Source organism: Pezoporus occidentalis, unplaced genomic scaffold (genome assembly GCF_034315485.1).
Source record: "Pezoporus occidentalis ecotype Australia unplaced genomic scaffold, CSIRO_AGI_Poc_V1 ctg43, whole genome shotgun sequence".
Classification (NCBI taxonomy): Eukaryota; Metazoa; Chordata; class Aves; order Psittaciformes; family Psittacidae; genus Pezoporus; species Pezoporus occidentalis.
In genome coordinates this window covers 653167-675153 of record NW_026915758.1, presented here as the reverse complement: position 1 = coordinate 675153, position 21987 = coordinate 653167, and the positions used below count along the sequence as shown (strand labels likewise).

The 21987-nt window shown below is 41.5% G+C and overlaps 2 protein-coding genes across 3 annotated transcripts in view; both read left to right on the top strand.

Moving 5' to 3' along the window:
* Window positions 1-21987, top strand: part of KLF11 (KLF transcription factor 11) — a 200693-nt gene that overhangs the window by 58219 nt on the left and 120487 nt on the right. The gene's annotated exons all lie outside the window — the stretch shown is intronic.
* Window positions 13836-21987, top strand: part of TAF1B (TATA-box binding protein associated factor, RNA polymerase I subunit B) — a 50977-nt gene continuing 42825 nt past the window's right edge. Inside the window, exons 1-6 of one of the 2 annotated variants that reach the window (XM_062634522.1) lie at window positions 13836-14009; window positions 14769-14867; window positions 15380-15467; window positions 17318-17415; window positions 17687-17782; window positions 18410-18542. In XM_062634522.1, the coding sequence (XP_062490506.1) occupies window positions 13992-14009; window positions 14769-14867; window positions 15380-15467; window positions 17318-17415; window positions 17687-17782; window positions 18410-18542 (532 nt within the window). In that variant the 5' untranslated portion in view covers window positions 13836-13991. Of the gene's footprint in view, window positions 14010-14768; window positions 14868-15379; window positions 15468-16539; window positions 16705-17317; window positions 17416-17686; window positions 17783-18409; window positions 18543-21987 lie in introns of those variants that run through there. The other variant, XM_062634524.1, reaches the window with a different exon arrangement.

The following is a 21987-nucleotide window of genomic DNA, read 5'->3' as shown; positions in this document are numbered from 1 at the left end:
ACTGGGAGACATCCAGATACATACATTTACCCTAAGTACAAGAATTTGCTTATTACATGGTTTAACTGCCTCAGATTGAAAAGCAGAATTACTATGCAAAAGTTATGCAGAATGCATTTGGACTATGTGATCTCTTAGATACACAATTTGAGATGGAAAAATAATTTTTCTAAAAACAATATGCCATGAGCATCTTTATTTGTATTGCTTGGAAGTAGCACAGTGTCTTTTTATATTGAGAAGTGTGTTAGGAGACATCAACCTGCATCTTTCTTGCAGATGCAGCTCCCATCTCCAGGAGAGGTACTCTTTTGAGAATAACCCCCATGTTATAACCCCCAGAGACTCCAGAGTCTCTGAGGCAGTGACTCTCTAGCAGAAAGGACATGGTCTTTTCCATTCCAGTCAGCTAAGATGCTGGAAAGGACTTTGGCAAGAGCTGGAAAGGAACTGCACCCTGTCCCAGGCAGTCTGGTTGGTTTGCCATCCTTATCACCCAAACCACCCAAAGGAAGCTGTGAAGAGAAGAGCTGAAGCTCTCCTCCTGGGGCACATCTTACGCCTCTTCTCCAAATGCTGCTTCTGCCCACCATCCAATATTATCCAGCTGAAATGCTGGAATCTTGCCTTAATAAGACAGCACAATTGTCTATCTAACCCACTGTCTCACCACAACACAAAGGTGCCTGTCTACAGGCTGTGAGATGACACAGCTCCATGAGCACGGTAACTGTAGGAGCTGTTGCATGCACATGGCTTAGTCACTCCCATCAATATTTCAGCAGGATGTGTGTTTCTACATAGTGGTAAAATGCTGAAGTCACAGGTTCTACCCTTGCTATTAGTCCTGGGGCTGCACCTTTTTTCCAGCATGAAGAGAATGATTTATACATCTTGTTTTACTCGTAGGAGTGAAACTAGCAGGAGGTGCGCACATATTGACACTTCTTTACTGCTTCCCATTCTCTGAACTACTTATTTTTCTCCTTCTTTTTTTTTTTTTAAGGCAAGTCCTCTGATCTCTGTTAAGCTTTTGCTTCAAGAATGTCATCACCAAACTTCCCATAGCTGTTATTTATAAAGGACGCAGAAAACACTGGTCGTATTGATGGCTCTGCAGCAGCTGATGGCCAACAGCCAGCCTTGCAGCTCCACTCCAGGGCTGCACACAGCTGCATGACTTGTGCAAACCGGGGCAACATTTAAAAAGTTGAGAACTCCTTTATGCTGTTTGTTTCACCATATTTACTTGTTTCTAGTTTGGCAATCAAGCAAACAAATGTGTAGAAACATAAAATGTACTGGAAGGCAATCTGTGTTGTTCAAGGCAACATAATGACACCAGCCTCAGTGCAATACAGCAGCCAAACCAAACTTCCGACACAGCATAGAGAGCTTCCTAGTTGATTTCCCTTGAAAGCATTGAAAAGTGATTTAAAAGTATATAGTGTGTATCCATATTGATGCTTTACAAACTTAATATGCAAAGAAAAACTACTAGTGTAGGGTGTGGGAAGGGAGAAACAGGGTTTCCTCAGGGCAGGTTTAACAGCAGTCACTGCAGCAAGGCAGACGGGGAACTACAACAGCAACACCATGTGCTGCAGGAAATCTCCACAAAAACCAAGTTTCCTTCCTGGCATTAAGGGTGCTTAGAAAAGGAAATGGGAACAGATATGATTTTTTAATGTACTTTCTCAGACAGGCATCTGAGAAATATCTGTTTTTTTAAACCATCATATGCCTTTCTGTATAAGCAGGAAGCTAGGCAATTACAGAAATAAGGGTATACTGTTCCAGCAGTTCCTATTACACTGCCTGCTTTAGGCATCTAACCCAAATATGATCCAAATGATTGAAATTAGGAGCTTATAGATGTTCCTGATTATAGGAACATATATTAGCATTATAGATGTTCCTGATAAGCTAAAATGAGAGTACTGGATGCACTTTCTAAGTGAGGGTGCTGATGGCAACACCAAAAACGTACACTGCAGAAACCCAAATATGAGTGAGTTTGAATAGAGCCGTATCAGTGAGATCCTAAATACACCTGACACCTGAATGCAGGTGGACAGACAGTTTTGGGCCTCAGCAGCCTCCTGCCATCCACGCTGAAGCATTCCACCAGGTCTTCCCCAGCACTGAGATGCTGGTGGCTGTCACCACTGCTTCTTAGCCACAGATGGCTTTTCCATGCAGCAATACCCAGGAAAAGAAGGCAAGAGATGGGAGTAAATAGGAAACTTTGCAAGGGGTTGTCAGCTGTTCCCAAAGGGTCTTTATAGTGAAAATCCTGAGAGCTGAGAAATTCCCTCCCTCAGGTGCTCCGCTTTGCCTTTGGGGTTGAAAGGCTACTGATAAGAGTGACCAGGAGAGAAAAAGAGTGAACACCCCTCTCTGAGAACAGGAAAGGTGAACAGTAAAGAGAACCCAGTTTGCATATGCCACAGATGACAGGTTCCTGCCCAATCACTGTGTACTGACCGCAGTGACCACATCTCTAATGGAACCTCACGCTCTCCTGATAGTAAGCATCCCAGCCAGAAAGAACGTGAGAGACCCTGGGGTTCAGTGACAGTCAGTTCATGATTCATGAATAGACAGTTGCAAAAATAAGTAGCAAACATGAATTTCTCTGTATCTTTCTGACTAAAAGACTTATAAAAATATTCTGTGTTTTCTGGTTCTAGTGGAAATGTTCGTCTGAGTTAGCCCCGGAGAGTATTTAAACTGTGTGTTAATCCATCCTCAAGCCCTGCTTCTTAATACAAGGCATTCCCAGAAAGTGATGGTTAAGTAGAGATCTATGAGAACTGCAGCTATATATTAAATATGCATACATATATATATATATAAAAATAGTTAATTTTGCTTCTCAGTCTCCTCACGTATTACTTCAGCTTCCTTAATGCTGAAGTCTTTGGAGCAAGGAGTGCATAACGATATTTGTCTCGGAAGTGCATGGCAAAGCCAGGGAGCAGGTACATTGCAGCTCTGCCAGCTCAGCCCACCCCAGCAGTATCTCCCCAGATGCTGGTGTGTGCTCTGCAGCAGCTGATCAGCATCTGCATGGGACACACAGACTGTCAACATCAGAGGAAGCTGTAAAAACCTGGATCATATTTTCCATCATTTTTATAGCCAGATTGTATGCATGTTCGAGCCATTTTTATTCTTGATGGTTGCACCCTACCCAAAGAGTGATGGAGATGCATCAATGGGGCATTCAGACCTGACTGCAGGTCTCTGATCTGTTTGCCAGGTCGGAAACTCTCTGCTACCACCAGAGTGTCCTTTTTCCTTCACAGGGATAATTCTGGGCTAGACTGTTTTGTTTCCCTGTGTGCTGCTACAGAGCTACTCAGCCATGTATGTTTTCCTGCGTGGGTGGAGATAATCTCTGTACCTTTGCCAACACCTTAACTCTTTTGAAGCTAAGGGTCACATACAAGTACTTTCTGCTGTCAGCCTGTTCTTCAAAGTTATTTCAGACTTGCTTTGAGAATGGATTATTATACTTTATTATATAATCTTGTTGAAAGAACCTTCCTGCAAGTTTATAAATACAAAGTTAGCTAATAAACCATGCACTGTTTTTTCTCATGAGTTTGTGAATGAGTAAGGGTGGAAGGTGGACAGATTTTTCACGTCAGATACTAATTCTGCACCAATTTCATGTATTTCCCTTGTATGCGCAAACCTTTTGTTTGCCAGGTTAAAGAATGCATTGTCTTACAGTAGAGAGGCAAATATAGACAATTTCTCACTACCTTGCCTAAGCTTGAGATATCTCAAGGACCATCACCCCAAAAGTTCAAAGCTCATGCACCAGGTCCTAAGTGTCAGGCAACTAGCCCATATTTCTTTGAAGTTGTGGATTTTGATCTGTCTCTTGATATTTCCAAGACTTTCTTGTCCTTGGACGTAGATAGGGGAGAACTGTGATATCCCACATGTTTCTGGAATGCAGTCCCTGATGCATTCTCATCCTACATGTTTCCCCTTTCCATTTCCAGCCTGTACACCAGCCCTTCTCTGCACACCCATCCAGCCCCAGGTGTGCTCCTCTGCCTACTCAGGGAGTCCATGAAACTTCAGACAGAGGGGAAAACACTGAGGGCTCCTTTATTCCATCTTCCCAGGTCTGGTGTTGCACAGAAAGACAAGAAGGAAGACAGATGATAGCAACCTGGAATGAATGGCCTTTTTCTACTGTATTCCCATACCCAAGAGGTTAACAAAGTTATGACTAAGTAGGGACTGACAGTAAGTGTGGCCTCCAACATCCAGGCCAGCAGCATCACAAGAGATGTGCTATTGCCTAATTACACTGCATGTTTTCACAGGAAAGTGGAAAAGACTGAAATGTGTATGAGCTATAGAAAAACACTTTGGCAACTGGAAGTGTCTGTAATTTTCAACTTTTTAGCCTAGCAATTATTTCATTGTGGATTTAAAAAACTATTTCACACAGAAGCTTTTATTAATTTTTCCCTCAACATTTCAATTTTTCAGCAGCAACAATTTTATAAAAAGGGGGAAAAAAAATCCCTGCCACCATCCCTCAATTTAGTTTTTCAAACCCTTTTACTTCTTACTTATGCCTTATCTCTCCTTCCTCATTCCCTGCCTCTTGAGACAGAAATGCTGACCAGATAGGGTTTCCCTTTCAGACTGAGGAAGCTTTGTAGGGCTTCTCTCGTTTCAGAGATCAGCTCATGTCCCAGCAAAATGCTATGAGCTACAGGAAAAAAACCCCAACCAATGAACAAACGTTGGCAAGACTGCAAAATAGTGTCTGTAGGAGGAATATAATCTCAGGCTGGGGAAATACTGAATTTTCACAACACTGTAGCAGATAATCTGGAGGAGGATGGAATTTTTTCCCTAGCACTCCCTAGTACAAATAAACACTGCTGAGAAAACAAACTTGTTTAGTTGAGAGCGGGTTGAATTAAACAGCGGTATCCATTTGTGGTCACCTAAAGCTGCTTCTATGCAGATCGCTTATCTTTGTTTACTGCTCTAAATTGCCTAAATGGTGTGAGCAATTCTGGGGATGGGTGTATGCTGTTTATGCCTTTGTTTGGGTTTGCTTGCCCTTGTCATATGGCCAGGGATAGATGAAAATAAGATTCCTGGCCTGACTTTCAGATCTCCTTTTTTGTTCCTTTCCAACAACTGTGAAGGATACTTAGAGTACATTAGAATTTTTAAATCCATAAATTACCCCTTCCCTATCTTGGATATATTCTTGAATTAGCGCATAGTGTCTTATGTGCATGGCTAAAAAGAAGAAAGAAAAAAAGGATTGTGCAGGCAGCAGTAATATGTGCACGTGGCCTTTTCACCACACATAATAGTCATGTTAGAAAGCAAACATCTATTTGGCTACCAACAAAAATGGTAAAATCAAGCCCCGAATTAAATCAAGCCCCAAATCCCTGCTCCATGAGGCCACACGATTTCACACGCTACCTTCAGAGCACGTTCAGACCACTAAGCAAAGGTGACTTTATTTCACATATATGTGCTGGATTTTCCTTGGGGCAAGGATGGGATTCCCAGAGCATTCCATGTGTCAGCGATTTGCATCCCACCTTCCCAGTTTCAAAGCTTCTTCTGAGGAAAGCTCATTTGACAAGGTGCTCTAGGTAGGCTGCAGGGAGAGGGAAAAAGAATTACTATCTTTTTAAACCTCTATAGCAAATGTAAAACATTTTCCGTGTGCAGACTGACCCAAGAAGTAGGGGCTGTAAGAAAATTACTTATAAGTTCTTCACATGCCAGGAAGAGAAAAGAAGGTTTAAATAAATAAATAACACCACAGCAGAGAAAGAAATATCTGATGCAATACTAAGCTATCGCTACAGAATTACGTGCTGCAGGATTGTGTGCTGATCTAAGAGAACTTGTTCTGTACAGATCTACAGATCCATCTGCAAGTGGTGACACCGATACTTCTGTTTCCCAAGTGTGAGCTAAGGCTAAATACATTCTTACGTTGTTAATTGCTAGTGTGAATACATACACCGAGCCTGAGTCAATGTCCAAGAGGGCATGATCAAAATCCACTGAAATGAGTGGAAGGCTTTCCACTGTCTTAAATGGGCTTTGGATGGGATCTTGAATCTTATAATTTAACAAACATCCAAATAGATTTATATTTAAAATCATGAAAACTAGAAGTATTTTTAATGGCACTAAAAGGCCACCAGATGGACAATTTCCAATCATAATCACTGTCCTCAAGTAAAAACGCCATTGTTTAAAAACTAAAAAGTCTTAAGATGAAACATCTCAATAAGCTGAAGAAAATGCGACCCATCCCTAGCTTTCCTCTTTTCATACTCATTGCACAAAAGTTCTTAAAAATTGGTTTCAGTGTTTTTCTCCAGATTATAATCACTTTATCACCACTATAAATGCATCCTCAAGCCAAAAATTTGGTAAAACTGCACTGATAAAACAGGGATGCAATTCAATTTGCTATACTCAAAAAGGTCCTCACAGAATCTCAGGTGCATCTCAGTCCTGGCCAGATGCACTTTTGGTGTTCCCATCATAAGATCAATACCTGGAATTAACACTTGTGCAGTCCTCAGGATTGCAGAAGAAAAGCTTTCCTCTGTGACGTTTTTGTGTATCTACAGAAATAAGTTCTTTTAAGGATGTTATGTAGGGCTGAGATAAAAACGAACCATCATGGCTCTGTCCCTTGTTATTACGGTCTGTTCAGTAGCACCACCACCACAAATGCCCCAGTGCACAGGTAAGATCAAAACAGCACTGGACCTTGCTGAGGCACAATATATTGACGCTAGTGTGAAGCTGTCTAGGTCCCATAGCATGCTGTAACTTACAGGCTTAATCAAGTTTTGAATAGGGTTAGTGACCTTTTCTTTCTTCAAAAAGACAAGACAGAAAAAGAGACGGTGAGAAAAGGATGGCAGAAGCCACTGGGGAAACGAGATTGTAAGTCAAAGCAAACCTATGACTCTACTGCACTACATTTTCATTTTTATTATTATAATAACAATCACAACTTTTTATAGCTTTCCCCTTTAAAAACTAGTTCGTAAATTGCAGGGGGTCCTAGAAATTTAATTGTAATTTTTAAAAATGTTGTTGCTAGAAAATGTATGTTTCTAAACTCTCCTTTTAAACTCTACAATCCTGCTTAAGTATTTACAGTAAGACTATCATAAAAGCTGTGTATTGTGGATGGGGAACACAAATTAAGAAAGAGATGTTTTTCTTTATTTTAATAGTGTAATAAATACTATTTGCAGTTTAATTTTCTTTGCAGAACATTCAATTTCCCAGGACCATGTCTACTTTAGAATGGCATTTTTCAACCAAGTTTTTCAACCTTGAACACACATGTCGGTTTTAAAGAGCACAGCACCCTGACTAGGGTGATCCTACTGGTTCTTCCTGATTCTACTGAACGTTTCTGTGCTCTTCTGACACAGACAACTTGGAAGTACAGACTTGAGTCCAAAGCTTGGAAACATTCTGAAGATGGAGGTTTGCATTCTGTTCATTTCTATTTCTTCTAGATTTAGCTGTCCTTCACCTCTAGGTATTCTAATCTGTCATGGGTTTTTTGGAGCAAACATTGGAAACCCCCTCCCAGTGCTCTATGGATCCAAGTAGCATGGCCTCTTGGAAGCATGATGGAATAAAGTATGATAGAAAAAGATGCAGGGTTTTTCTGAGATTTTCATATTTTTGAAACCAGAGTATGACTCTTTTCTATAGCCTTGATGTGTCTTTTTATGAATTTTCTCCTACTACCACACGTCACCATATATATATAATGGCTTTAAGCTAAAAGATGGTAGATTTATATTAGATATATCTTCACTATGAGGGTGGTGAGACACTGGCACAGGTTGCCCAGAGAAGTTGTGGCTGCCCCATCGCTGGAGGTGTTCAACACCAGGTTGGATGGGGCTTTGAGCAACCTGGTCTAGTGGAAAGTCCCTTCCAACCCAAACCATTCTATGATTCTATGATATGGTTACATTTAAATTACTGGGGAAAAAAATAAACTTGTCTGAAGCAACCATTAAGGATACCAACAGATATATCCTGTTTACCAAAACAATGTTTGAACAAAACTAAACTCTCAAACTCTTAAAACTCTATGAAGCATAAAGGATATGCTAGGCTTATCTGTTAAGACCTGGCCTAAAAAGAATGACTTCTCAGGTGGCTTTCAGATGCTACTTGCATCATAGCATGCTTTGGGATATTAACAGCTGTTTGGCTAACAATAATTTCAAAAGTAGTATCTTTTTTGAAATTTAATTTAACTTAGAGCTCTGCTAGTGTATAATCTATCACAAAAGCTCACTAGAAGATGGGTAAAAGAAGTAAAACTGCTCAGTGTTCAATTCCTTCTCTGGACTTGGTTGTGTCATGACTCAATAGCCAGACTACCAGAAGATTACCAACCATTTACCTCAGAAAAGCCTCTCTAGCACCTGGAGAGTTAGTCCAGAATCACAGTCCCTTCTTTTTTGTGTGAGTTTCTTTAGATATTTAATGTCTACCACTTAAGGACACTTTAAAAAAATTGTGTTTATGTAAAATACATTTAAAATACATCATCTAATGAAAGTATATGCTGAAGACAAAGTTGCTGCTGCATATAGGTACTAAACAATCAAACACCTCTTTTTTGTTAAAACCATATGCTGGGATCCACATATTGGTACTGACAAGCAACTCAGAGTTCATAGCAGGAAATGATGCAAGATAAATGCTAAGGGAACCATTATACAGCCCTTATTGCAACCCCAAAACCCCAGACTACTCTTTACTTCTACACAGGAACAATGACTGGTGAATATTTCCAGTTATGGATTATGTCCATCGTTGATCCCATCTTTGGTATTTCTCTGATTACATGGCATGGGGCTGTATTTGGGCTCTGGCAATCCTAATTCTTGATGTTAATGAATGGCTGCAGAAGAAAATAAATGTGTGGCAGAAATCTACACACAATGATTCCAAAACTTACCAGCACTTTTGAGGACTTAATTAATTATATGGTGAAAAATGCCCCATGAGCACCACCACCTTTCCACCAAGGCTGTGTAGGATGTAATGAGTACATTTCTTTGCTTCCCTGATTCTGCTGCTTTCTGCATTTTTCTGACAGCTTTACATTCCTGCCTGCCACTGCTCACAGGTGTATTTATTTCTTTGCTGCCCAGTTTTAGTCAGCAGAGGAACTATGTGATGTACTGTGCATTTACTGAATATGTGCAGACATGTACATGTTTATGAGATTAACAGCCTCCAGGATCCCACTGGATCTGAATTCCTAGCAGTGAGTAGCTATTCCCATCAGTACTATTTGGAGCCCCTTCTTGAATCCCAGCTCCACAAGGTGGCTCTCAATTCCTTTAAAAATACCACTGTGCTTCTGGATTAAACACATCCAAGAGTGATCTCAAGAACAATCTTCAGGGCTCTACAGACGCACAACACTATAGTGGAACCCAAGATCCCCTTTAGTATGGTCTGTATTTTTCTTTCCATAAAGCTAGAGAAAGTTTGACACTATTAAAGTATAACTTGAAGGAATGTTTCATGTTAGCTGTTCAGTAAAGCAAAAAGGAGAAAAAAAAAAAAAGCATTATACATGCCTGGAATATGAAATGGGACATTAAAACACCCACTTCCTGCTCTGTTCCTTTTTGGCTGCTAAGATAGAATCATAGAATCATAGAATAGTTACGGTTGGAAAGGACCTTAAGATCATCTAGTTCCAACTCCCATCCCATGGGCAGGGACACCTCACACTTAACCATGTCACTCAAGGCTCTATCCAACCTGGCCTTGAACACCACCAGGGATGGAGCATTCACAGCTTCCCTGGACAAACCATTCCAGTGCCTCACCACCCTTACAGTAAAGAACTTCTTCCTTATATCCAATCTAAACTTTCCCTGTTTAAGTTTGAACCCGTTACCCCTTGTCCTATCACTACAGTCCCTAATGAAGAGTCCCTCCCCAGCATCTTTATAGGCTCCCTTCAGATACTGGAAGGCTGCTATGAGGTCTCCACACAACCTTCTCTTCTCCGGGCTGAACAGCCCCAACTTTTCCAGCCTAAAGATCACTTTCTTTCCTAGAATTTTTCTTCACCTACTCTGTATCTCTGTATGATCAGATTAACTGAGTCACCAGGTACTGAAGGGTGCAACCTCTGCTAGTATGAACAGTGAGATAGTAGCTTGGTGCTCCTCAGGAAAGAGATCCTGCCTTTGAAGGCCAGGACCCACAATGAGGTCTTCACTTGATTCCAGACAGGATTTCAGCATCCTCAGGCAGAACTCTCAAAATCACTTCATTACTGACCACGTTAGCACAGCTTCGGATCAGATAAGGATGTTGAAGCCAAAGAGTTTTACCTCCTGGAGCAGCTCATCTGAATGTGAGGTCCTCCCCTGTGGTCTGTTGTCTCCAAACACCCCTGGATGGGTGATCATCACAATTACCAGCTCTCTGTGGCATGGAGAATCACAGGCGAAACTGGAATGAGACTGCGGCACTGCAATGTGCCTGTGTGAGACAGGCTGGGCTGCAGCCCACGTGCAAAGCAAAAGCTGGTGGCATAAACCCCACCTCAGTGTGTAAGACTGGATGAGCCTGCACTCTGTTCCTGGGTGCAGTATTGCTGCTTTTGGTAGTCAAAATTTCAATTTCATGCTGCTCACATACTAAGAACATCTTAAGAAAACCCAAGTAAACTTTGGGAAAAGAAGTTTGCTGCTTTCTGTTGTTTTGGATATTTGAGGTAATATTTTCAGGTTTTCCACAGGAGGGGTAGATATGGATTTAAAAAGAGAAAACTTGAGAGCTGAATCTGTATAATAAACAGTATCACAAGGCAATGCTGGGTGTGTCGAAGCTGTAACGATAAATTCATTCTTCTTGTCGCTTCCTTCAAAGCTCCACTGAGCTCAGCCACTCCCTAGATATCCTCCCCTGCCAATCTCGCTGCAACCCCTGTGCTTCACCGCTGTTCCCACCTCCTCCTGTTCCTTCTCCTGCTGGCTCCTTACACAGTTCTCTGCACCTTTGCCTCCACTGCATGTCTGCTTGGCAGAGGTTTTCCCCGTGACCCTTTCTTAGTGTGGTCTGTTCTCAAGGTCAGTTAGAGCAAAGCCATCTGCTTCTTGGTATTCTAATGTGCCCTTTGTTTTCTGTCTTTAAACATGATTTATTCCATGGAGAGATGGTGCAAACATGAAATTGTGGGTGCTAATAAGTGTGTATAGTTTCTATCAACTCGAATCTAGTAGATCTGCCCTGTGTTCATCTGCACAATCCCTAGAGGAGCTGAGGTTGGTTTTCTGCTCTCTTTGTAGTAGGTGTCTGACAATGGGCAAGGACTCTGGGGAGAATCTCTGCTATGGAAGTTCATATCCTGGAGCCAGCACAATTTCATGAACAATATCCCAAAGGATAAGCCAAGGGACATGTCTTTCAGTCCAATACGTCGTTTTTACATTTTCACATGTAGAAAGGCTTCAGTCAAGAGCCAGAAATGTGGTATCAGCAATGGAACTCAGTTCATTAAAAATTCAAATCAATGGAAACAACAGGATGTATTATTTATCTAAGCCTTGAATCAATCTGACTACTATGCATAATGATCTTAATTAGAAAAGTGAGCCCAAGCAGGAAGACAGTCTGTCTCCTGGCTTTGAAATTATCATACCCCTATCAGTATGCTTGGGTAACTTGTAATTAGGGACAAAGGTTACCCATAATTTTATATGCTGAAAAACCGGTTTTACACATGTCATTTCAAAAAAATATTTAAGAAATAAATATAAGACTTGCTACCCCTATTATGCTTTGATTTTTTGCTACTAGATTACTACTCTGCACTAATTAGTTGATGGTCTTCAGAAATACTGATAGAAGCTTTGCATTTCTATACAGCCTGGATAATAGTAAGTAACTAGTAAATCAGTATTGGTCTTTGTACAACTTCCCTTCCAAAGTTCAGTAACTTTTCCTATCTCTGTTCCACCTGCATGGAAAACAGAACTCAGAGAAGTAGCATGAGTTGTGCAAAACCATAGAGTAAGTTCTTGCCTGTTCTAAAACTTCACTGGCATGTTACACCAGTATGCCCAGAATCACACCAATATAGTTACCTCTGCAGTCATGTGCACTTTTCTTCTTTTCTTGCTTATCTTCAACTGCTGCCATCAAATATGATGTGTTCTGGTTTTGACAAATTGGCAGAATCTTGTGATTACACTTTCTTTCATATTTTTTGACCAGCTGTAATTAGAAAACAGAAGACCTAAATCTGAGGTCCATCCTCATCAAAACAGTCTCCTCCATATTTAATTTAAACAAGTTATTCAATATAGTTAAACCCACTGAGCAGAGCCCTTGCCTGCTCACAACGCTGAGCCACACAACAAACCCTACTCTCAGTAGGAGCAACGCCTTATCTTCTGAACTGGAACTCAACTCTTTCTGTTTCATCACAGATACAGCTACCCTGATTTTCTTCAAAGTAGTATTTAATCTTAGAAATTCATTAGGAGAAGATCAAACTCTTTCTGTCACAAGAAATGGCCTTGCTTTCCCAGAACAATATTTCCACAAAAAAAAAATATGGAAATTAGAATCACAAGTAGGATCTGTTTCATCAAAGTATTAGCTACATTTCTGTGAGGTTGACAATCACCTTTTTAACATGTTAGGTATTATATGCGTAATTCTCTTTAATGGGCGTTACAAATGTTCATCCCACACTGAAAAAAGATCACAGTTGGTATGAGTAATAATTTTTTTCTTGAACATAAACAGTTCCCCTCTAGCTCTGTACATATCCTCCAACATCAATGTAACCACAGCTGTCAAGGCAGCCTCACCTCTTTCTATGCATATTTTAGCTTTAATTTTTTCCCATGATTTCACTTAGTGGATTTTTTTTTTTTTTTTAAAGGGGCCTAAACCTGTTCTCCAATTTTGTGGGCAAATTCATTGCAATAACAGATCTCCGCATTTAGACATCTTTAAACATTATTATTAGCGTGCAAGAAATTAGAGACCTACATCAAGATCTGGAGGTCTGGGTTTTTTAATTGGAAGTGAATTTCAGATGAGAGTTTCTCTCATTTAAGGATCTGGAAGCATTTTTCATAAAGTTCCCCTTCCACCAGCTTCGGCACAGGCTCAACAGTCGCCTGCTATGTGTACAACCGAGGGTGAGGACGCAGGAGCTCAGTGCAGAGGCATGGCAGTGGTCTGGGGCTGGAGGGGCATGTGTCCCTTCTGGTCCCGAGGATACTGCAGTGGGGAAGGGTCCCATGTCCCCACAGAGGTGAAGCACACGTCTCCTCTGTGATCACTCCATGTCCCTTTGAAGCACCCGTGACGCCCCCCCCCCAGCCCAGTGACGTCTGCAATGTCTCCCCTGAGGTGAAAAGCCTATGTCCCCTCACAGATGAAGGGCTTCTGCCCCCTCAGAGGCGAAGCTCTCCAGTGTCCCCTGAGTAAAGCACCCAATGTTCCCTGTGAGGTGAAGCGTTCATGTCTCCTCAGTGAAGTACCTCTTACCCCCGTGAAACACCCATGTCCCCTCAATTACATCTGCAATGTCCTTTGAGGTGAAGCACCCATGTCCCCTCAGAAACAAGCACCCATGTGCCCCGGAGCCACTGCGACGGGCGAAGGCACGCAGTCCCCCCCCGCCGCACCACCTCAGGCAGAGACCCCTCAGCACACTTCAGCCGCCCCGCCGAGAACTCTGGGGACGGGGAGAGGGGATGGGTTGGGGTCTCCCAGCCGGCAGCAGGCCTGACTAATCGAGAGTCCGGGGATGCCCGGCCCCGCGGCGGGCGCGGAACTCAAGTGCCAGGGCTGCCGTTTCCTGGCCGGGCCGCGGTGTCGGTGCTCGGCGCGGTTGCCACGGTGCGGGCCCCGGGGCGGCTGCCGGCATGGACGAGGAAGCCACGGTGGGGGTCGGGGGGCTCCGCGGCGCAGGGAACGGTGGGGGGGGGGGGTTGGCGGAGCGCGGCGGCTGCAGCTGCGTGGGAGGCGCTTCTCTGCCGGGCGCTCAGCGGCTGCGGCCCTGGGGGGAGCAGGTCCGGAGGAGCTTGGCTGCTCCGGCGGCAGAGCGGAGCAGCCGCTGGGCGCTGCCTGTCCCAGCCCGGCCCTGCCCCGCCCCGTCCAGTCCTGCCGCCGGGCACGGTCGGGGCCTGGAGCGGCGGGCAGGGCCCTAGCCGGACCCGTCGGTACGGCAGCTGCAGCGCTGGTGCTTAACAGCCGGCTGTGGCGGGGGCTCTGTGGGGGAGAGCTGCCCATCTTGTTCATGTGGGTGCTTCTGAAGTCTCTCCCGGCGTATCTTTTCACCCACTTGTGCAGGCTTTCTTCACTGCTTATGTTCCCTCATAGTTCTAGTTATTTTCTCTTTCGTGTCCTGCTCTCTACTTTTTTGTTTCTGCTTCCGTTTCAGATGGGTGGCTTTTATCAACCCATGTCATGCGTTATTCCCCTTGTTCTAATGCTCACATACACAAGAGCTGATGCTTGCCAGCTGAAGTTATTTGTTCACAGTTATCAATGACTGATAGAAAATGCTATGATTACTTTTTATCAACCAGAGCTAACATAAAGGGCATAAATATTATGTATGAATAATCTCCAAAGCCTAGTAAAAACACTATTTATTTTACTTGAACACATGTGAAACTGTTTGTGTTTTTCCCTCTTAGAGAGATTTTAATGAACGCTGTGCCCAGTGTTCGGAAGTGAACTGGGGTCTCACTGATGGAGGCAGATTTTACTGCAGATCTTGCCACAATGTTACTGAGGTAAAAAAAAAAACAAAACAAAAAACTAAACTACTGGTCTTGGAAAAGGTTCATTTTGATTGCTTCTTGGTTTTATGTTAAAAAATCTTAAGATTTTTCTCCTTGGCATTAGAAGTTGAAGGCAGTGTTGCAGTTCTTCCTTTTCATGCTTTACTTGTCACTGTTTAAAACTAATGTTCCTCAAAATCACAAGATTTAAAATGAGCCATTTTCAAATGCTGTGTTGCTATAGCCATAGTACCAGCCTGCTATCTAGATGCCTTGGAAGTATTGCCTGGGTACTGCTGCACTTTCATACAGTACCAGGGTAGGCAAACCCCGATGTATGTCCCTGTATGTCCAGGATAATAATTCTCTGTTTTTGCAGTTTCTGAATGAGAAGTTCAGAATGTTCTGTCTCCCTTTACTTTAGGAAATTTGAACAAGTTCCTTGATTGTGTTTTATGAAGGGGCAATCTGCGCAAGTTAGGCCTGGGTTTTTTTTCTTGCTAAGGTATATTCCTGTTTTGCAGATAACTAGAGAAGTTGTAAACACTGATTTTATTACTAACACAAGAGTCCAGACAATCTCCAAAGGTTCAAAAAAGCAGGAAAAAAATGGTATGTATGAATTTATCTCTGTATTTTACATAAGAGTCACTGCTCAGTCAGGGTTTACCTAGCCCATTATGTCTTTGATGGTGACCAAAAGCAGATAGCTAGGAAAGACTGTAAGAACAGAAACAAAATGCAAACCCCAGATGCTGTCAAGACCTTCAGTAGTCACATTTTGGTGACTTCATGAGCTACAGGTGACCTCTGTGAGCCTGATGGTTGATTTTGGGGTTGTTCTTTTTTTTGATATAACAGAGCTCTATGTCTCTTATTGCCACTTTGATGTGTGGAAGACAATACTCAGCAAAGATAATGGTGCTGTGCATTCAGATGTGGTCATCCCTTTGTTCCTTCCTTGTGATGGCAATCACAAAACCAGAAGAGTTGTCTGTCATCATAAGGGAGATGTGATGGTGGTCCAGCTTAGAGAATGTCTTGTCAGTCTGGCTTGCGGTACAGGTACTTGGCCCTGTAACCCATACACAAACCTACATGGAAGAGATTTCATGCAGTTACAATAGCTAAACCAATTTTACATCTTTTATCCAGAGTAATTTCTATACTTTTAATGATTCAGAAGAATAGTAGTCATTATGTATGATGATATATGCCATAAGGATAAGTTATGGTAAGGCTGCTGCTGGAGCTAGGTATGTGTCCTGTTGTGGCTAGGTAGATGTTTTACTGTTGTGGCCACTTTCAAAAAGCAGAAATGCATTACAATGCTTAATGAAGCACTGGGTTGTCTTTGTCTCTGATATGCTGATCTGTCTACCCTCTGCTGTGGTGCCAGTGGGTTACTACATTCATTCAAAGAGAACAACTGTATGGAAGTGAAGCGTAAAAAGCGGAACAACTGTAACACCTCCACTTGTCTTTATCCTGTATTACTCCTGAAGTCTGAGCTGTGCACTGTTTCATTAGCCATCCCCCAAGCTTCTTAAGAAAGAAATCCTTAGCTTCACACAGTCCTTTCTGTGGGTGCAATTAAATTATGCTGTGGCACCTTATTTTCATGCATTTATGGGAGTCAGCTGTATCTGTGGTTAATAGTTAAAGCCAACATCATTAAAGCAGAGCAGAAGATTTGGGTAGTTAACTTCTAAGGAGGTGAGATGCAAGGCATGATTGGAAGAAAAAAATAATGAAAAAGAGCTATGGAAGGAATGAAAAGGAAGTTGGGAAATGGACAGAAATTTCTAAAAACAAAAGCCTGTAGAAAAGGAGTTGTAAATACAGAGAGGTAAGGGTGAAAACTAAATGTAACACCATCCAAGAGAATAGTGTATAGGTTGGAGCAGGCCTGCCCTTTAGGAAATTCATGTTGTGCTAGAAGCTTGGAATATCTGAAGAGGTTTCTTTCATTTAAATGTGTATGATTGGGTGGGAAAGAATGGTGAAGACTGTGGTGATATTGGTTGTATTTTGGCTGACTCACCACCGTAATGTATTCCAGCTTTCTGTGCGAAGGGATGGGAAAGGAGTTGTATTTCACTTTAATGACAGGTTCTCAGTTACTTTAAAACTGGTCACTTAACCACTCTCCACTTGACTACAAATGCCACACTAGAAGTTATAGTGAAATATGTTGTTCTTGGGAAACATGTGGAGAACTGTGCTTGTTCAGTAGCTTTTCTTCTTGATTAAGACTGTGAATAAATGGGAGTTAATGGAGTATATTCAGTGTGGCTGGTCTCTGCTCCAGGATCTGAAATAAATTATTAAAGAGACATGTCTCTGTCCTGATACCAAGAGATCAGAATATTAAGTGGAACTAAGTGTATGTAAGGTTAAAAAAACCCCACAGACCAATACAAACAATAAAAATAAAACACTTTTTTTTTTTTTAAATTTAGATGGAGGCTGTGAATGGTATGTTTGTGAAGGCTTTCAGCTCGTACTCAAGAAACAAGCTGAAGCTTTAGAAGCATTAGGAGTATGTCCACAAATGAAGGTATGAAGGTGTTGGTGTGAGTTGTACACACTGGATGTGCGTTACAGGAGGAGTCATTTTAAAAGATTGTAATTTTTAAAGTAAATGGAGCAACTCCCTGTTTAAAAACATTGAGCATATGAAAACAAACTTTGCTTCTCTGGTAATTTTAAAACAGTTTATAAATCACAATTAATAAAATTAAAGCTGAGTTAGAAATTATGCTCTGTTCTTTCAGCAATCAACGATCTTGTAAACATTGTACTAATCACTGTCCATTTGTATTTATCAGGATGAAGTTCTATGTAATTTTTGGAGGTGTTACCTTCAGAAGAGCAAACAGGCATATTGCATCCAACCAGCTGGGGAAACTGTCAAAGCATTATCAGTAAGTGAAAAGCTCCAATCCCATGAGATATTTGGTATCTTTTCGAAAAGCAACAGCAGAATCCTTGTTTGTTCAAGCTACATATCTGGCTGGCATTCATGTCATTTCAGTAGGAAGGATGTCTTCTAAACAGTGTTTCACATGTCCATTTTGTTGTTAGGTTTGGTTTGTTTGGTTTTCTTTCCTATTTTGAGAGACAGATACTTGTCTGAGTGTGGAAAACTGCATATTTAAAAATACTGCTTTGCCTTGGCATAGCGAGTCAGTAGGTATGGCAGAAATTATAATACAAAATGTATCATCAGCTACCATCCTTACCTGCCTGCTCTCTTGATATCACTTGTTTCATGCAGCTTTGATTCTATGTACTGCCAACTTTTTGGTCATTATAACAGACAGAAACGTAATGTCATCACCGGAAATCTTTTTATCTTGAGAAATCCTTTAAAAATAAGGGGTTTTGCAGGGTTTCTTTATATACTGCTGATTCACAGAAAAAGAAAAAATGTGAGCTGTTGGAGTTTAAACTTCATTTACTGTTTAACTTTTATCTATCGTGTTTTATTTGGTTTCTTCAGATTGAAACAGTAACTGACAATAATACAATGACTTATTTACAAATCCTAGGTATGTGATAGCAGTACTGATGTGGACAGTGACCCAGAAAGATCTAGCATTCTTCACTTGCTGTCCCTCTCTGAAAGTGAGGGGGATCTACAGACTGATAACAGCTTTGCCTCATCAACTAGCAAGGTCTCAGGTAGGAGCAAGGAACTTGACTATCTGGAAATAATTTTGTATAGTTTTTTTAATAGAAATATATATAAAGTATATTCATGTAGAATGCATTGGAGGAACTGGTTGCAAATTGTAGAGTTTTCAGTACTGTTTGCCACTAGGGTACTTTATATTCTACCAGAAATAGAAGACTTTGCCTCCTCCCAAAGCCCACCCAAGGAGATGAAAGTTGAACATGACCTAGAAATACAATGGAAAATGCAGGAGAAAGTTTTATTTTATAACAAGTTTGTGCCATACCTCCTGTTTGCGGTGGGAAAAAAAAATGCTATTGTATTTGCAAAGCTATATGTTCACAAACAGCAGCTTTAAAGAACAGGTGGTTGTTTAACTAATAGCAGAGCTGTCAGTCATGACTTTGATGTTAAAAAACCATGATTTGGTTCTTGGGGGGGAGGGCTGTTGTTTGGGGTTTTTTGTTTATTTGTTGTTTGTTTGGGGTTCTTTTTTTCTATCCCGTAGTTACAGTTAGCTTTCTAATTTTATGCCAGTATATTTTGGTACTTCTGTATCTTATGTCTCTACATTCATAGAATCGTAAAATAGTTAGGGTTGGAAAGGACCTTAAGATCCTCTAGTTCCAAACCCCCTGCCATTGGCAGGGACACCTTCCACTAGACCGTGTCACCCAAGACTCTGTCCAGCCTGGCCTTGAACACTGCCAGGGATGGAGCATTTACACTTCTCTGGGCAACCTGTTCCAGTGCCTCACCACCCTCACAGTAAAGAACTTCATTATATCTAACCTGAACTTCCCCTGGTTTAGTTTGAACCCATTATCCCTTGTCCTATAGCTACAGCCCTAATGAATAGTCCCTCCCCAGCATCTTTATAGGCCCCCTTCAGATACTGGAAGGCTGCTATGAGGTCTCCACGCAGCCTTCTCTTCTCCAGGCTGAACAGCCCCAACTTCCTCAGCCTGTCTTCATATGGGAGGTGCTCCAGTCCCCTGATCATCCTCGTGGCCCTCCTCTGGACTTGCTCCAACAGCTCCATATCCTTTGTATGTTGAGGACATGAGAACTTCAAACAGTACTCCAAGGGGGGTCTCACAAGAGCAGAGGGGCAGGATCACCTCCTTCTTCTGGGCTGTGAGCACACACTGCCAGCTCATGTTAAGTTTCTTATTGACCAACACCCCCAGGTCCTTCTTCACAGGACGGCTCTGAATCACTTCTCTGCCCAACCTGTAGCTGTGCCTGGGATTGTCCTGACCAGGCACAGGACCTTGCACTTCTCATTGTTGAACTTCATGAGGTTGGCATTGGCTCACCTCACAAGTGTGTCAAGGTCTCTGTGGATCAGACCTTCATTTTTTACTACTTTCTCTTTACTGCTTTCCTTATAACCGTATTTCATCAGTTTCTCCTTTCTGTTCACAATATCAACTTGAAAATATTTATAGAATGCTAAACATTTTAATTTAAAAGTGTTCTAGAAAATTGGAGTGATTTGGTACTACTGGGCAAGTGTAATGCCAGACAAAGCTCCAATGTCTGATATTGGAAATATATTTCAAGGCATATTTGAAAGCTTTTGTTTGCTTTTTAAACTTCTGATGGTTTTTCTTTTTTTGCTTTATTCTTTGCTTGCCTTTTCCTTCTTTGTTTCAGTGTTTTTTCCCCTGTTATGTACTATCTGTCCTCTTTATGTCCCATTTCTGTTCTTCTATGATACTGCCTGTCTACCCTCAGAAGACTACAGTCTTTTTGTTTCATGTTCTCTTCATTTGTAAAGGCCAGAAATGGTAATAGAATAAGAAACGTGATCTGCAGCAAGTAAAATTAATAAACTTTTAAAAATCCAAACAGGGGGGGAAAAAGTGGGAAAATGGTGACACAAATTTTTTTGAGTATAATGCAAGCACCTCTCAGCCTTATGTATTAAAACAACACAATTTTCAGATAAGAGTCACTGTTTGTACCTGTAGCAGATCTTGGGTTTTACAGGAAAATTACATACAGAGGAAAGAATTGAGTGGAAAAATTTCTAGTGAAAATATTCTATGGAGTTTTCTTACCTTTTAGATGCCTGAAGGGACTCCTTTCTTCCTTGGTGCTTGTGCCTTTTATAGTCACACTGTTAGCTTTTCAGAATTGCTGGACAGTGTTAAGAAAGGCCGTAATTTAATGTGTTCTTGGTCTGTTGTTTCAGAGATTGGATTCAGCTGTTAAGTAGTCATACCAATAAAAGCACTTGAAATGAATTAAGAGTTCAGCACATTCAGTGACACTAAAAGTATATTTTGGTAAATCAAACAAACTATAGAAGTTGTTTTGTGTATTCAAATTTAACACAAGTAATGCTAAATGTGTTCTAGTTAATTAGAAATTCTTGTGAAGATCCGTAAGTTTCCATTTCTGTGCTGTTTCTACTGAGCTGTTATTGCTGCAGACTGGAAACCTCAACACCCTTTTTATCCTTAAGAGGCTTGTCCAACTAGCAAGCTTTTTGTTATTTTTGTGTAGGGATAATAGCAAATTGTAGCACTGAGATGTTGCTAGAGAAGCCTATTAAACTCTTAAATTATTAGATGTGTGTAACTGTGTGTTGTCATGCCTTGCATAAGCTGGAAGAAATAAAAGGAAATTGTGTTCCATTATTAAGGCCACAAATATAATGAGGATTATTTTAAATTGAGTAGAATGTGAAATTAATAATGAAGCTTCAGCCATGAAGCTGCCTTTAAGCACAAAGTATCCATGTAAAAGGTGAAACTGTTGACTAAAAGGATTAACTGATGTTCTTGCTTTTGTTCTCTGACGCACCTACGTGATAGACCTCATAGGATGCTCTCATCTAGACCTTGTCCTAGTCTGTACAAGTTGTACGTTTGCACTGGTTCTTTTAACCTGTTGCTGTGTCCATAGTGCTGCTGGCTGCCGTTTTAGGAGCCGGTAGGTGGCATCAAAGACCAGTTCTGGCTCAGGATCACAGTATTTGGCGTGACTTCATGCTTCATGTCGGTGGCCACTGGACCTCTATCACTGACCACTGGCACCTTACGGGCTTGGCTGTCACCTGCCAGCGTGACCACGGAGCTGCCAGCCTCTCCGAAGTCTTAAGCAGTTTTTTGCAGGCTGCTTGCCATGGCCCTGCAGCTCCCAGCCGGGGAGCTGTAGATCCAGCCCTGGGTGTTCCTGTCTGAACAGGTGAACAGTCTGGGGGGAAACACAGTGAGGAAATCTCTACAGAATTAATGGTGATGTTTTGTGCTGGTATGCTTTAAATTCATTTTCCTTCATCCTGGCTGGGTAGTGCTGTAGGAAAGAGAGACTTTTCTTTTTTATACTTCCTCCTTCCCTGAATTCCCGAGTTTCACTGCTGAAAAGGTTTCCAACTTGTAAATCACTCTATTAAATTAAATTTCTTACTGCTGCTTCTCTTAATTTTTAGTGATCAGTAAT